The sequence below is a fragment of the Parasteatoda tepidariorum genome, chromosome 2 (genome assembly GCF_982258835.1).
Source record: "Parasteatoda tepidariorum strain Cologne lab strain chromosome 2, Ptep-v5.0, whole genome shotgun sequence".
NCBI lineage: Eukaryota > Metazoa > Arthropoda > Arachnida > Araneae > Theridiidae > Parasteatoda > Parasteatoda tepidariorum.
Genome location: NC_141756.1, coordinates 119,077,126 through 119,094,897, shown reverse-complemented (window position 1 = coordinate 119,094,897; position 17,772 = coordinate 119,077,126). Strand labels below are relative to the sequence as shown.

Sequence of the window (17,772 nt, the reverse complement as noted above, 5' to 3'; positions counted from 1 at the left end):
AGAGAGGCCAACAAAATCGTCCTGTATATGCCTGAATTGACGGATGTTAACAAAGGTGGGCATTGGAAGAAGAAAAAAAGTTTGTGTCTTTAAATTAATCCTATCCTACATTAATAAAATTCCGGTTTTTTTAATAAGGGAATTTTATTTTTAAGTAAATTGATGAAAATTTAAAGTTATCAAACGAAGGAATACAGATTTTTCCATCCCGTCTACCTGAAATATGCTATGTGCAGCTTTTTCCTTCCATTCAAAGCAAAATGTTCTCAAAAACACTTGTTATGCATTAGTCGAAATAATTAAATTTTTTGGCTGCATTATAGAAGTATTTTTCATTAATGAAGTTTATCATAGTAGTTAAACGAGTTATCTAATATCGAGCAATAATAATAATACAATTTGTTTCAAAATGCTTTTTTCAAATAGGCTTCCTAATATTTTTTTGAAGAAAATTGAAAAATAGAATTTTAGATTTAATTAAAAAAAAACATCGTTTATTGCAAATTCTTTAATAGTAAAATATTTTTTGATTTGTTTTATACATCAGGTAAGCTCAAGGAACAACATAAATGTCATTTTAGAGCAAGGTCCACATCTAAAACCATGTGTCATCTTTATCGTTACACTTTTGTAACACTTTTATATTTATGAGACTAAATATGATAAAATCAACGGTAATTGAAATAATAGCAAAAGTTATTATTATGAGAAAAAAAATTAATGGAGAAACTTGTCTGTGGTAAACTTTGAATATAATTAATTGGCAAGTCTGATGAATGGCAGCTATGCATTGTTATTATTTATTTTGCTTTCATTTTTTGATTGAATGATTATTTCTTCTTTTTTCCAATACATTTTTCATAAAATAGCATTAAATCTCTCATCAATTTTATTTTTTACCTTTCCAACCTTTCATTTCTTTGTATTCTATGTTTTATTACTATATAATATTAAAATACTGAAAATTTATTCTATGATTATAAATTGAATTGTTTCATAGAAACAGCTGAAACTGTAAAAATTGATAAGAATTAGGTAAGCCCACCCCCATTGTTTTGACTGCGAATGATAAATAAACACTTGAAGAAAAGGTGCAGAAAAAAGTAACTATATGAATTTAACAGTCTATTGAATTGACCTGTTGAACCACAATTAAAAGTAATTAAGTATTTATTCAAATGAAATTGTATCGATTTAAAAAAAATTATTAATACATAAGGATTAATTTAAACACTTCATAGTATTTAAGAAAATGATTACACTCTTACACCTCCACTACTCATTCTTTTAAAAAAGAAGAATAACACAGGGGACCAAATTTTTTGTTGCATTTATACGAGTGCTTGATCTTATTGAATTCGGATAAGGGAACTTCAAATTAGTAAAGTAGAACCCAAACTGGTATTTCCTATATAGCTTATTTATATTATTGCGATGTACAAGTTTAAAAAAGAACGAATAGAGGTTAATATATACAAGGCGCATCCAGAAAGTAAGTTTCCCTAATTTATAAAAAAACGAACTCGCACTTTCAGGAACATATTTATTGACAACAAGTACAAACAATGTTTCAGCTATTTTTCAACATAGCCACCACCAGAATCGAGACACATGTCGTATCGTGGAATCAACTTTTGTATCCCTCTGCCGCCTGTGAATGGAACCAACGTGTGACATACGTCTTCAGTTCTTCGTCATTGCCAAAATGCTCACCGGAAGACAAGAATTTCTTGAGGTGCAAGAAAACGTGAAAATCACTGGGAGCAATATCAGGGCTGTAGGGTGGATGAACAAACAACTCCTAGTCAAATTCCGTCAAAACAGCTGCTGTGCGTCATGGATGTGGACAAACATTGCATGGATGAGCGCAACACCTGCAGTAAACATTCCACGATTCTTGTTTTGAATGCCAAGTCACAATTTCCGCAGTAACGGTAGACGTCTGTCTTACGCTGGTTCCATTCACAAATGGCAGAGTTCTATGACAGAGGGATACAAAAGTTGATCCCACGATATGACAAGTGTCTCAATTCTGGTGGTGGCTATGTTGAAAAATAGCTTAAACATTGGTGTACTTGTTGCCAATAATGATTCTGAAAGCGCGAGTTCTTCTTTTTTATAAATTAGGGAAACTCACTTTCTGGACGCAACTCGTATACAGGGACAGCAGCCAAACTTTTCAGAAAATAGGTGGATTTTTTTAAAAAAAAAATAGGTGTTGAAAAACAAATAAAAAATTCACTTTAAAGTAACTTAAAACATTTTCATGGAAATTAATCTAAATCACAAAAAATATCTACTTCCCTACATAGGCCCAATATAAATTTTAAGAACACTAAAGGATTAAAAATTCTCTAAGTAAGACAGATATTTTACTTTCTACTCTTTTCATCGAGACTTTAGAATTATGATGCATTAGTAATATAATGTACAATTGTCTAACCCTGGACGGGAAGCTTCCTATTTCATGTTTGCCCCACCCAGCATGCAGGAAACCTGTTATAATTATTCCTTATGAAAATAATGTTTTTCAGGAATATAAAACTATCTTACGGATGGTAGTAAGCTTGATGGAAGAGTTGGTCTTGCTTTTGTAATTTATGAAAATGGAACAGAGAAGGTTACTGCCAAGCACCGACTACATAATGAATGTACTGTTTTCCATGCAGAACTTTTGTGTATAAACCTGGTTGTTAAGTGGATACAAAATTCTTTTAGTGAAAACCAAATTTTTAAATATCTCATTTGTACAGATTCTCTTTCTTCACTTTTTCTTTTGCGTGACACGACTTCTACTGAGAAGCTTGTGGTGGAAATTCACTCGATTTTGAAAACGTAACTATTCATTTTTCTTACGTTCGTGGTCATAGCGGTATTTTGGGCAATGAAAGAGCAGACCAATTGGCTAGGGAACCTACGTGTGGTGAAATAGACTTAAGGGTGTCTGTTCCAGCTTCTCACTGGAAGCGCATTGCTAGAGATAAAATCATCGCGGACTGGAATGCTGAATTTCTTGCTTCGCCTCGGTTGCTTTGGACGAAAAGGTTCTTTCCATCCATTTTTCACCGTTTGCAATGTAAATTCTTTGCAACTGATTTTAAATTGACCCAAATTTTAACAAACCATGGAAATTTTAAGAGATATTTACTTCGTTGGAATTTGTGCTTGCGGTGATGCTGAACATATTCTTCTTCATTGTAGTCTGTATGCGAGCGCCCAAATGAATTTAAAGACTGGTTTGAGACGTCTTTCTATTTGTTGGCCACCTGTCTTATCAGAACTGGTCAAAAGTATTGAAAGTCTTGCGGCCTTGCGGAATTTTGTTTTCAATGTAAATTTGTAAATTTTTCTTCTTTTTGTTTTCTACTTACAACTGTAAGCCTCATGCTATACTTTGTGGTGCATGAGGAGTTTTAAGTCGTTTAAATAAATATATATATATATTTACATAAAATTAAGCTAAGAAAATTTATCAAAAAATTGTTTTTTTAAAAATTTTGCATTTTATAAATAAAATATTCTTATATCATAAACCATTATATTATAAAATTTAAAAATACATTAATTTCGCATATAATTTTGTCTAAAAAAAATTATTTTGGCAAGGAAACCTTTCTTTATGCTGAAAAAAAAATTAGAATTTATTTAATGATCTATCATGGATCGCATTCTACAATTATTATATATCCTGAGGCAGAATTTTTCATGGGTTTCTGCAAGATACTTTTAACAATAGATACATATGTTAATATAAAAGCGTAAAAACAAACAATAAAAGCGTTATGCTTACAAAGAAAAAAAAATTAATTGGATAAAAAAGAAAAAGTAGGAAATAACAGGAAAAAAGGAAGGACGACGAAATAATAGGAAAAGTAAGAAAAACAGGAAGTCTGCAGTCGCTGTTTATGAATATATATATATATGAAAAAATCCAATTCAAATTGTAGCCTCAAAATGTGCAGTTAAATTAAAGTACTTTAAATTTTGTTGATATTTTTAACTTATTAAAACATTTTGCTCCTGAGAGACTGTTGATTGATACATTATTTATAACACTACTAAATATGTAAAAATAGAGGTTTAAAAATAGATCTTTAGAGGTTTTAAAAATAGAAAATGTTGTGCTTAAAAATGAAAATAAAATTATTTAGTTGATGGACAGAACTAGTATTTATATTTTGAAGAAATAATAAATTATAATAATTGTGGTCGGAATAATTTTTATACATATTTCATTTCATATATTTACCTTTTTATTATTTAAAAGAAAAGAAACAGACAAGATGAGATATTTCGATTTTCTTGTATCACATGGTCCATTTTGGAAACCATAAAAACTTTATATAAATTTACACAATGAAATAAAAAAGATAACACAAAATTATGAAATAACAAAGACAATTTCAGTATTAAAATGTTAAAAACTTAACACTTTTAATTCAGAAAAAAAAAATATTTGTTAAAAATACCAAATTATGAAAATGTTAATTAGCACAAAATAATTACTTTAAAAATTATTTATTATTTTGATAAAAACAGAATACATGAAATTACATAAAATATGCCTAAAACACTCATACAATAAAATAAATTTAACAAATTATCCCATTCTTAAAAAAAAGTAATATATGAGGTGAATATGGAAGATGTAGAGGGGGAGGGGACAATTCCTACATCAAAATGCATTATTATAAATTACACTTAATATTTTGGCTTTAACTTTTCTCTCTATGCCGCAAGTTTTTTTTAAAGCTAGGTATGATGGACATAGTCATCATCTTCCTTTTATGCTTTTCAGAGGATAAATTAATTTTTTATAATTATCAAATAAAAATTAATTGCGGTTTACAAAAAAATTAATTGGGTTTATATAAAAAGCTGAGGAAGATAAAGGAGGATTCCAAGAACAATATTACAATGGAAATAAAAAGAAGAATTACTCTAGCAAATATGTTTTAATGAAATTCAAAAATACATAATATTTGATGAAATTCATAGAAAAACGAAAGTTTTATTACATAAATCCCTTTTAAGATCAATTTTAACATATCAGGGTTCATACAGAGATCAGAAGAAGAAATCCAAGGAGTCAAAGGAATTTTAAGGACTTATCAAAAATTTAAAAACTTTGTGTAAAAGATAGTTTTTTTTAAAAAATTAAAAAGCAGTTATTATAAGGAACTTGCGAAAATGTATATTTTGAATTTAATTTCTATCCCTTTCGAAATAAATTTTGACTTTGTCAAAATAAATTAAGTTATCACTTTGACACGAAGATCATACCACAAAAAAAGTTTTCAATGCCAGACCAGTTGGCACACAAAAAAGAGGCAAGCGAAATTTGAAATGGATTGATGGCCTCGGAAAAATTTCTTGAGAAGACCAAGGCCCACCCTGGGCTGTTGAGCCATTGATGATGATGAAGGAGGATTCATTTAAAAAGTGGGGACATTTGAAGAACAGGAAAGGGTATTAGCAGAAATAAAAAAGTTCAGTGTAGAATATGAGGGAATAATAAAATCAGGTGAGAAGGTGTAGGTGAGATGTATCTGGAAGATGAGAAGAGAGTACATCCAAAGATATGTTATTATACATAACATTTAAAATTTCGGCTTTTATTTTCTCTCTATGCCTAAGTCTTTTGAGTATTAAAGACAGGCCTTTGTCTTCTTTTTTCGCTTTTAAGAGTTCTTATACCGCCCTTTCAAATGAGTCCATCTCCTGCTTACTTTTTCCCCCTCATTTCTGATGAGTCATCATTTCTTTCACCATTGGGAATGTTGGACATTGTTTCCGACTCTAAAACTGTTGTCATCAGAAGAAGCAGATCCCATAAGTTTTTTCTTTCTATGTCTGCCACCATGGATCTATGTCTGCCACAACGGAATGAATCTCTGTTTGGTCCCGAAGGAATTCCTTAAGCAATTCCACCTTTTCTGAATTTCTATACCTGTAAGAATTACGAAAAATATATTTGCAGTGCCAGCCAAATCTTTCAACAAAAATAAGCACCTTTTAAGTACTTTGTAAGCCCTATGTACATTAACTAAATACAAACTAATTTTCAAAGATTTTCCATGATCATGATAAAACAACTAGTTTCTGACAAAGAATTCTTTTCTAGATTATATTAGCTACCATAAAAAGATTTTTTAGTCCGATATCAGAGTGTGTAAAATGAAGCTTGAAACTGAAAATATCTAGCTGCACATGACAACGCAATAATCTCGCCGAATACAGCTCAGTAGTAGTGGACTCGCAAGTATTTCATCAAGAGTATGTATATTGATTCAGTGTTTTCATTACAGAAAAAAAGTGGGTGAGAATTTCTCACCCTTTCTCAAAAACTGGGTGAGATTTCAAAAAGTTAGGTGAGATTTCTAAAAATGAAAAAAAACACGAATAGACTTGGAAAAGAAATATTTCATTTTTAACATCTTCTAATTTTTAAAGCATTGAATATTTTTGCTGCATTATCAAATGGAAAATGTTCTATATCTACTTTTTCATCAGCTATTCTCATTAGGTTGCTCAAATGCTTATCAGTCAATCTATTAGAATATTTTGTCTTAATTCGGTTTTGGGTGCAACAGATGCTAAACTATTCGGAACCACTAAGAAAATTTGAAGCATTGTGCACACACTTTCCTATCCTCTTCACCTGCCAGCATAGGCTTTTCAATTATTTCTGTTATAAAATAGTGAAGTTATTTTCATGTTCATACTTCATGCTAGTATTTGATCCGTATCCGTTGAATATCCCTATTTGCTTCTTTAGACCGTTCCTACCGACATTTGTTTCATTTTGATTTGTCTGTTACGGACTGGAAAATGTTGCCTTAACAAGGTATTTGTCCATCTTACATTCAAGCACAAAAAATTTAAACGTAAGAAACCTTACCTACAGTTAACACGTGGTTGCAGAGAAATGTGTTCTGAAAGGGTTTCGGGGGGAGGGGGGCATTGTGTTCTGCTGTTCGCACTGGTTCTGAACAATACTGGTAAATAGGAAAGCTTGATAACAAGGACCGATGTTGAAAATAAGGAAAGATCAAGGAAGAAAAGTGAAACGGATTTCATTTAAAACAGCGGAAGACGAAATTTTTTGCAAAATTCGCGAGATTCGCTCATTTTGAAATTCATTAATAGAGTGCGACAACTTCTCGCGTTAATCATTTTTTAATGCGAGAAAAGAAAAAAACATGCGAGATTCTCGCGTTCTCGCGCTGTAGTGAAAACACTGATTGATTGGACGCTATGGACTGACAGTTGGCTGAAATGGATTGAGGTTGAATGAATTATAAAAACGTTGAATAATGTGAAAAATTGTATAATACAAAATTGTTTACATTATTTTTATATTGAAAGAAATTAATTGTACGTAGGCATCAATTACTTATACATACAACATTGAATATATCAATATCATGAAAATTCTTGCTAACAACAGGAGCTTCATTCAGTACCAGAATACAGAAAAAACTTGCCCTAATATTGACAAAACACATACATTTCAAAATTATGATAGCTATAAATCTGTTTGTAAAATTAATAATGTTATTTATGTGTTACGCTGTTGTTTTTGGAATGTGAGATAGATTGGACAAACTAGTAACTCCAGGGTATCTGCCACAGTTTAGATTTTCAAATCCATGACTAATTCCAAGAATTTTTCATGACTTAACAAAGTCACTATTTTCCCCCGACAAAAGCACAACAATAAATTTAAAAAAGCATTATAATAACATTAGTAATTGAAATCATAAATTTTAAATTTAAAAATCGGAGTAAAGAAAGAGTTGAAGCAATAAAATAGCAGAAAAAAATACAAAAGAAAATACTTTTTTTCTTTTTATCTCAAGAACTATATTCTAAAGACACTTTTCTTGTTCATCGGAAAGGAAAGAAACACTCCTGATTTTTCTGTTCTCATTTCGAAATTTAAAAAAATTCACCAATGACTGGCTTGCTTCAGCTAGATTTTTTAACTGATAAAATAAAAAAATTAAATAATAATAAATATTTTGAAATCACAGAAGTTTAAAAGATAATTCATTCCAGAAATTATGTTTTTTCCTTCTTTTTTTAAAAAAGCATCATAATTTTTAAAGAACATGATAAAAACATTTTATGTTTAAATATGACCGTGAGTGGGGATTTTGTTAGAAATTCAGATATTTAGAACACCATGAAATTGGGGGGATTCCATTTTAAAAATTAGATTTTTCGGCAACCTAAAATCATGACTTTCCATGATATTTTTTTTTAAAAAAAATAGTTAAAATCATGACAAATTTTGTTTAATACCGAAATTCATGATTCTCCATGACTTTCCAGGCGCACAGATACCCTGTAACTCTCTTAATCAATTAAAATTAATAAGCAACGTTCAGATATAAACTAAGGAAATTATCAATAACTTAAGAATTGAATCATATTAACGAATCATATATTTTTTTCCAGTTTCTCTACAGAATTACAGTATACTCGGATTTCCTAACAACAAAATTATATAACTAATAGAATAATTGTATATAATTAGAATAACTAATAATTTAAATCATGAACAATTACTTTACAGATGAGGAAGATTAATTAAATATTTTTAATAGTAAAATTCACAGAATATTAACTAATATGATGAAAACTAGTTTGTGCTGCAAAAAACAGATCTGATCGAATACACAAAGAGCAAATACAGAGGGTGTTAATTTTACAGTGAGAGAAATAAACAATAAAATATATTAACCTGTTAATAAAAGACACCAACATATCACATGCTATGAGTTTTAATCTTTGTTTCAAATGTTTGGCAAAAACTTCATCAGGCCAATGTAAGTCCCGGATGAAAGACTGTAATGCATCTAGTTTCCAAAAAAGATCTTCAGAAGTAATGCATCCATACCTACAAGACAAAGATGAAAATGCAATACCACAAATCAATGAAATAACTATTACTACAACACAACATTTGAATTTATTAATCAGGGGTATGTCTAGGTGTTTTTTAGAGGTATTTTGTGAAAATTCAGATTTAATTAGTGAAAAATTAAAAATTATAATAAAAAATCAACACAAAAATATGGTAAAGAAAGAAAATATTTTTAAAAATTGTCACTACAAATAAAAATCATTTCACTCAGAAATTTCTATATATTTTTCCACATATATTCAAAAATAATTTCACTATTGGAACATTTTGGGCTTAAAATTGCATCCAAATTTAAAAATCCATAAAAATCATTGTCCATAACTAAATTTAAACTTGAATTTAATAAAAACATGCATTTAACAATACTAGCACTAAAAGTTATTTTCATTATGAGAAAATATTTGACTAGGTCAAACAGAAAAAAGTTTCCCAGAGAAAAGATGTTTCATAAAAAATAAAGGTATGGTAGAATAAATTTACAATAGTGATTAAGGTTATGTTCGGATGTTTAGAATAATGTTTGAATTTCAACTTCCTGTACAGTTTATACAGGAAGAGCTTTGTTGTTTAATTTTAAAAAAAGCTCAGCAAAAAAAAAAAAAAAAGCTCGCTTTCATATGGCATAAGAGACTGGTTAGGCATACCACATTGTACTATCTGACCAAACACATGCTATCCTTTCATAAAAGACAGCTGAAAGAAAAGCCCTTCTTTTTCATAGATTGCAACGAGAACGGGGTTTGCATGAGAGCTTGCTTTTTTAAAAGTATTTTGTGAAGGTACTGCTAAAGCATACTAAATTCATTCAGGACAGACCCCTGATAAAAGAGATCAATTGCACACAACATTAACTTTCAGAATACATATGTAAGATTCAGGTTTCTTCCGTACAATGCTATTGCAGAAGATTTTAATTTGAGAAGAAAAAAAAAGAACAACCAATTTCAATACATTCTAGAAGTAAATGATTGATTTGTTTTGCCAAGCTGATATACATTGCTGAGTTTTGAGAAGTCACTCTCTCCAGACTAACATTATTTTCCTGAGTCCTCTTAAAAAAGAAGATTATCCCCACAAGAATTATAGCTGTGACAGAATTCAATGAACGGATACCAACAGAAGTAGTTGATTCATTGCTGTTTTGTGAAAAGCTGGGAGAGTTGTATTAAGATCACCATGCTATGGAGTGCTTATTATGAGAGCTGTATTAAGATCACGGTTGTGGTCGCTCCTGTATTGCCTTTAGCAGTCAATTGTATATGTTGTACATGATCGAGACTGAGCAGCAACAGTGCAAGGAGGTGGATCATATCGCAATCACAAATAGCAAGTCAACTATGCAATACAAACCATCCATTGAAGTAGGCGTGTTCAGATTGAAGCGGGAGTTACTGCCAAGATAGGCATGCTCTTATCAAAGTGGGACTTTCGGTCAAGGTAGGCACATTCACATCACGTCCGGGTCACCAATGTGGAGAATGAGTTGTTATTGACTATGTCAACCTTCATCTATGAAAAGGAATAGAATTGAGTTAACATGTCTCATATACTAGTGAGTTGGAATTGTTTATTTATAGTGGTAGATACACCACAGAGTCAAACAAAACATTTTTGTTTAATAGATTCATTATTAATGTCAGAAACACAATAAGAATTAGTTTTAAAAAATATATTATCTTAATGCTTTAAGAAATATAATTTGAATAAAAGAAAGTGCTGTTTAATAGAAAGTGGTATTATTATTAATTAGAATTATATTTATTAAAATTTGTTTAAAAAAATTATATAATTTTTTAAATTGAATTTATAATAGTTCTTTATTTTAATATTATGGGTGATATTCTAGCATTTTGTTGGGGAGAGCGCACAATTATTTCCTTCATATTTTGTAAATAATCATTACAATAAAAAAATTAAAAACCATGAAATCCGTAGTAGTAATTGCAAAAAAAAAAAAAAAAAAAAAAAAAAAGAAATTCAGCATTGAAATTACGCGAATTCTCCACAAATTTGTTTTTAGCTCCCGGATTAGGTTATCGTAATAAATATCATAAAAAAAGCAGTTTTTAAAAACAACAGAAAAGTCAATAGCGATAACTGTCAAAAATTCAGTAGAATTATTGCCTTGAAAAGTAAATACTCAACTGCATGATTCGAATTTTTTCCGTATCTTTTGAAATATATCGGGATATTCAAAAACCATGTGAAAATCAATAACTGCCGAAACATAACTTCGATTTACGATACGATCAGCATAAGTTGAGAGCATCAAAAAGTGATTATCTAAATGCATGAGTCAAACCATTACATGCAAATTTCAACACAAAAGTAAAGTAAAGAAGAAAACTAAATTTTTTTACTTTTCAAAAGAAAATTCTTTCTGGTAAAACAGTGGTGTCAACAATGTCGCTGCGATTCTGCCACTGGGTGTACAGTGAGTGGAAACCTTTCAAATTTAGCTAAAAAGATTACGCAAGAATAGAAACAAGTGGAGTATATGAGATAATATATTTCATGTAATTAAAAAATATTTAAATAATACATATTTTAATTATTTAAAATTCCCACTAAATTAGGTAGTAAAATAAATACCCCTTTAATTCCCATTGTTCTTTTTCGCAGCTTTTATGAAGAGCAATAGATGATTCCATTAGATCCAGATAACGGGCAACTTGGGGAGCAAATGTAAGTTCTTGATGGAATCTCCCTCCGCATAAGTTTTCTGAAGAAAAGCTGTGCTTAAGCGAAAAATGCACATAATATACTAATAAGCAAGATTAGGATGTTGGTGGGTGGGTGGATTATTCAAGCCATTTTTTAGATTTTGTTCATTTTATAATAATTTCTTTATGTATTGTAAATAATATTACCTTTAAGAACATTTTCATAGTAAGTTTTTTATTTGTGACTAGAGTAAATATTGCATTAAATCTTGCTATTATTTTAAATATTCTCCAATAACAAATTTTGATGTTGAACAGAGGCATTCTTTCAATTTTAAGAAAGTTAACTATTCAGGGTTGCCACTCAAATCTGGAGAAAAAGTTCCCTGTACATATTATACACAATATGTTAAGAAGAAACAACTATTACTGCACTCTTGTGTGAGCTATATTGGGCTAACTATATTTATTAGTTTCAATTGCTGAAAAAACAGCTGAACATACTTAAATAATGCTATAGTAAATGAAATAGTTTATTATAGCTGAAATATCATGGTTAAATATCCCATAGATTAGGCTTTGAGTGGTCACCATTTTTTAAAAGACAAAAGTAAAAACAAAATTCCCTGTATTTTCTCAGTTTGTAAAGAAAAAAAATCAAAATTCCCTGCATTTTCCCTGTTATTTTAGGTGATTTTTAAATTCCCTGTATTTTCCAGGTTTTCTCTGTTCTCCCTGAGGAGTGGCAACCCTGCTATTGAATTTTAACATATAAAAACATGGCTAAAAATATAATTCATTACCATCTTCACTGGAAAACAATCCAATGTATTTGGAGGCTGTTCAGCTAAAAGTGTGTCCATATCAACAGCTAACAACGACCAGAAGATATCCGAGTGTTCAACCATGCAAAAGCCTGTAAAATTTATTTAACATTTATTATCCTTTGTGATGCAAACAATTTTAATAGCTATCCTTATCATACCTAAAGAATATTTTGACCATTAAAAATTATACAGAAAAAAGTTATTTCACTAAATAACAAGATAAATCTAAAAATTTTGTGAACGGCATTTACGAATATTTCAAAAGTAACAAAAGTAAAAAATGCAATTCTATGCATACACATGAGATGGCTGATAGAAAGGAGAGTAAGAAGAAGTTTTGTTTGAGCAGTGAAACATATCTACTATTCTAAGTGTATGTCTAAGAAATGCATTACATGTAGACCTAGAATCCATATTCAATTGGTTTAACCTTTAAACATTTCAGAGAAGGAAAGGAAACCATACTGATGACAAGTCATATTAGGGGGGACCATAAAGAGATGTGACGATTCCAGGTATGTGACATGTGCTGTTGATCACTTATAAACATTGAAAGATTCTGGAATTAAGTAACAATAAGGAACAGTGGTAGTAGATCACTCACAGAGATTTCAGCAATTGAATAATACTTTCTCACTTTATCCCGCACTCATTGAAGACAAATAACATTTAATATAGAAAAGGTCCTTGAGGACTCCATGAAGACAAGTTACATCATCTCTAGATTTAATGTAAAAAAGTCTTTTGAGGACTCATTTAAGGACAGTAACACCAATTCATTGCAAAAAGAGCCTTCACTGTCTCAGTTTGTGCAAAGTGTTTCGTGACTAAGTGATTTTGTCTGCAGCATTATCACCAAACTTTTTAAATGCACTTTCTATTACTTTTATGTGTATTCATTGAGTCAATTTAATTAAAATTGAATCCCTAACATCGCATTAATAATTAAACTGATTCAAATTCTTATCAGAAACATTAAATAAAAGAGCAAAGCAAGTTCAAGCTTTTTATAAGGTTCCATAAGCGAAGTGCTGATTATATAGATGAATAAAGTTAATCAAATATAAAACTGTTATGCATTGCACAATTTAATTTTCAAACGCTACATTAATTGCCGAAAGTTGAATTTAATTTTTAGCAGTCACTAATTAACTGGTCACCAAATTGAATTGTGAAGGAAAAAGTATGGGCATGTTTTGTTTTCAGATAGTGAAAATGCTGCATTATAATCATTCTGCAATTTTTTTTCTGAATCTTTAAAATGTTTTCGATTATAAGATTTCAAGAGAAAAAATATCAATCTGTTATAGAAACAAATACTATTTATTGTGCTTCTGGTCAACTTCTTGATTGATAAAAAACTAAACGAAATAGAAACATTTTATACGACAAAAAGTCTGCAAACATGAAGAAAAAAAAATTCTAAAAGAATATTTTCTGAAAATTCTGAAATTTTCAGAAAAAAATTTCTGAAAATTCTACAACAGGCCAATAAGCTTTTTCAGCAAACATTCAATTTGTTTCACTTTTAAATGTACAGAACTTTTATTGACTCTATACTATTTGCAAAACTTTTCACCTTGACTTCTATTAACAATTTTCAAAGTGCATTGAGTGCACTAGTGGGTAAGATAAAATTTAAAGCAAGCAATTTTTAGCAATGTAGAAGCTGTTTTGGTACAAATAGTTTCAAAAACCGAACAAAAACATTCACACATTTTTTTTTCAAATCTGGTAGAAGACAGCTTAAACTAACTTAAGAGAGAATAAGTCCAGAAACATTTTCCATAATATTGAGAAAAAACATCTTCTAAGATACCAAATAAAAAAAACAGAAGTTTCATATTTTCTACAAAATTCAAAACTTTCTTGAAAAAGTAAAAAAAAGAAAAAAAAAATCTAATGTAGACAACTCTCTAAAATTATTATTATTCATACTGCTCTTTGAAGAATTAAGATTTGTAGAAGAAGAGAAAAACTTTAAAAATGAATTATAACCATAAATATTACCGAAGAAATATTAAAACCAGATTAAAAAAAACATTAATTTTTAAAAATGAGATATTTGTAATAAAAGATTACAAAAGAAAAAAAAAAAAACATCACTATAAACAATTCTTCAAAATGTAGCAAACAGTAAAACTATCAAAACAGTAAAACTTTATATACTATATTTAAACAAGAAAATAATATTTATAAAGGTTTATTCTTTATATTTAGAAATACTGAAAACTATTCCAAATGTACTTTTTTAAGTTCATAAGAAAAAATCAGTATTGCACAGATCTATTTCAGAAACTCTGCAGAATATTTTTTTAACTTTTTTGGAAAAAAATGTGACAGATATTAAAATTTAAGTAAACAAATCATGGTCATAAAACTGTCACCACTTTAAGAAAGCCAAATTGTTCAGTTGAATTGTTTATGAATTTGTTTAAATCTTTTTCAAAATTTCACAGATATTTCAGTTACTCTACATTAAGTTTATACAATAAAATAAATTTTAATATATGTCTTCATACAGATGCTAAAATGTTTCTAACGATGTAAAAAAAGTATAGAGTAAAACAGTGTGAGTGGAGAGAAAAGCATCACATATTTCAACAATGGTTCCCAACTTTTGCTCTGAAGTCTTATTAAAACATTCTTTTAAAAATTAAGAAAAATTTTTTATGGAATATTTTTCTCCACTGAAAATAGCTAAATTTAGTAATTACTAATGACAATAAGAAAACACTAGTAAAAGTGGTATAAAATTTTAAAATAGACCCTTTTTAAATTTGTTTTCTTAAGAACTATAGTAACTTTAAAATTGACCAACATAAAATTTATACAATAAATGTTATGTTACTTGTTTCAGGACAAAAAATGACAAAAATTTAAAATTTCGAAAAATTTTGTTTGCAATTAATACACTTAAAAGAATGGAAAAAACATGCACTCCTCAAATCAATTGAAAATATCAATATATATTTTTAGAATAAATAATAAATATAATAAATTAAAAATCATAATATTAAGTACAATAAATTAAAAAGTATAATAAATTACAGGTTTAATGATTTTTTTCTATACAAAAATTAGTCAAATAGTAGTAGTTGTTAATTAGTCAAATATCTTCGATTCTGTTCAAGGTTGGCAAGTTTCTGCCGAAGTGGTTAAAACCGGCATGGCAGAAACCCTTTTCTGCCACATTTGCGGTAGAAACTGGCAGAAATTCAGAAAATGACGTAAAAGTAAGTACTGAGATTGACATACAATGGATAATGCATAGAAAAAACAATTAAATGATAAACAAAGTACAATTTATTTTCAAAATTATCACCATTCAAAATCAAATATAACATTGTTCTCACTCTGCAGTAATCTGTAACAAAAGACAAGTTTTGATGCAGTTTCTAAACCTAAACAATTTCTCAATTTGCCTATGCACGAACGAGAAATTTGAGAAGATTCTCTCAAGTTCAGCAGAACTAGCAGGCATTGCCATCAAAGAACAAGCAAGATTTGTGAAACTTTCATCTATTGCATATTTTTTAAAACTGGACCACCATGTAGCAGCTGGGGTAGTTGTCGAAACTTGACAGGAAAAATAAGTTTCAGGAAATGGGTCCGATTTGTTTTATAAAAATATTTGATATACTGCACTCTTTATGAGTTACATTTTTCAGTTTACTTAAACAAAATGTCATTAAGCAATTACTAGAACTAATATAGACGTATTTTTAGTTTCTGCCAGTTTTTACCGGTTATAACCAGTTTCTCCCGGCAAAAAGCCAACCCTGATTCTGTTTGACGTTTTACCATCTTAGTAGTAATTTCATGATCCCAAAGCCAACAGAGCTTAGGGTCCTTATCATAAAAAAAAACTCAACTTTTCAAAATAAATGATATTCTGATGATATAAGGTGGCAGATGTATGGGAGATTTAAAATCGCAAAGCAATCCTGTTCAATACAATAATGCAAGGCCTCACACATTTTCAGCAATACGTACAAAATTATAGCAGCTTGGTTGGTAGGTAATGTCGCATCCTCCATATAGTCCTGATTTTGCACTATCATTTAATATTTATATCACTTATCATATCTTTATCACCATTTTTACAAACTTTTTAAAAATTTAGTAATACAAATTACCTTAAATCACATAAAATTTTGATAAAATTACCATTCTATTTAGTAATGACATTTCTAGTTTAAAAAAAAATAAAGTTTTGCTGATAAGGACCTGAAGTTATATGACCATGAAAAGATTAAATATAACAAGATGGTGAAAATCAAAAAGTATGAAAGGTTTTATTTTTTACATAGAAAGAGTTTATTTCACTCTAAAACACCGAAATTATTTTCCAGCCAACCCAATAGTAAAATAGTAGTTTTAAGGGGTTTCAAGAATTTTTGCTGAGTCTTTTTTTATTTTTTATAAATCTGGCCCGCTAGAATCCAGGTATTATAAAAGACGTTGGGCCATAATTTAAAAACTTTATATGTCATAAAATGTGCTTCATATAAGAAAATGATAAAAACCTGCTTCAAATCAATAAAAGGTCTATTAAAAATCTTATATCATTTTTTTAAACTCTAAAATAATTTTAATACATTAAGTACAGTCTTTATTTAACTTAATATTAAAAATTATAACTTCAGTTTAAATTAGTTTATGAGATGAGAAATTACAAAAATAATAGAATCTTCGTAAGAAAAGTTATATTAAAACCACAAAATTTAAGAACAATTTTTTAAAACTGCAACAATTTATTCAACTAATTTTATTATAATATTTCAACAAAATCCAGGCAATATGAAAAAAGTTTTTCAGATGTTTAGGATGTTTCACGTTTTAGGGGGTAACAAATGTGCTACTTGCCTCTTCTTTCTTTCCTTTAAGTGAAGTTTCTTTCATTGTATTTATACTTCTTATATTTTAAAGTAAAAAATTAATTTGACTAAAAATATTAATTTGATTATAAATTATACATTATAAATTTATTTGATTAAAATCAATTCGTTTTTCATGAAAAAACTAACAGGGGTAGCAGCAAAGTTTTTTAAAATTTTAGGGTAATTTTAGGAACTTTTTTCAAAAACTTTTAGGTAAATTTTAGGGGTAATATACAATTTTGCTAGGTTAAAAACAGATCACACGGTAGTTTATTACATAACAGAAGATTATTATAATTCATCCACACATATCATATATAATTGCAAGCCATAAAATAAAGCTCTGAAATTTATTAAGTCAAGAATGAAATCTCTAAAGTGTAAAAATGAAATTTCAACTTTACATATTACCTATCAGAAATTAAGTGCATAATTCAGGAACAGGCAAAAGTGAGAATAAATCAAGA

At 29.0% G+C, this 17,772-nt stretch overlaps 1 protein-coding gene across 5 annotated transcripts in view; it reads right to left on the bottom strand.

Annotated features, from left to right (window-relative positions):
- Positions 1-4,230: 4,230 nt before the first annotated feature.
- The window catches only part of LOC147816119 (uncharacterized), a 49,300-nt gene continuing 35,758 nt past the window's right edge, over positions 4,231-17,772 (bottom strand). For 2 of the 5 annotated variants that reach the window (XM_087158219.1, XM_087158222.1), the window contains exons 11-15: positions 12,399-12,511; positions 11,293-11,654; positions 10,283-10,441; positions 8,750-8,905; positions 4,231-5,950 (exon numbers count right to left, since the gene is read on the bottom strand). In XM_087158219.1, coding sequence (XP_087014345.1) covers positions 12,467-12,511 — 45 coding nt within the window. In that variant the 3' untranslated portion in view covers positions 4,231-5,950; positions 8,750-8,905; positions 10,283-10,441; positions 11,293-11,654; positions 12,399-12,466. The remainder of the gene's footprint in view (positions 5,951-8,749; positions 8,906-10,282; positions 10,442-11,292; positions 11,655-12,398; positions 12,512-17,772) is intronic. The other 3 variants (XM_087158221.1, XM_087158220.1, XM_087158223.1) reach the window with 3 other exon arrangements.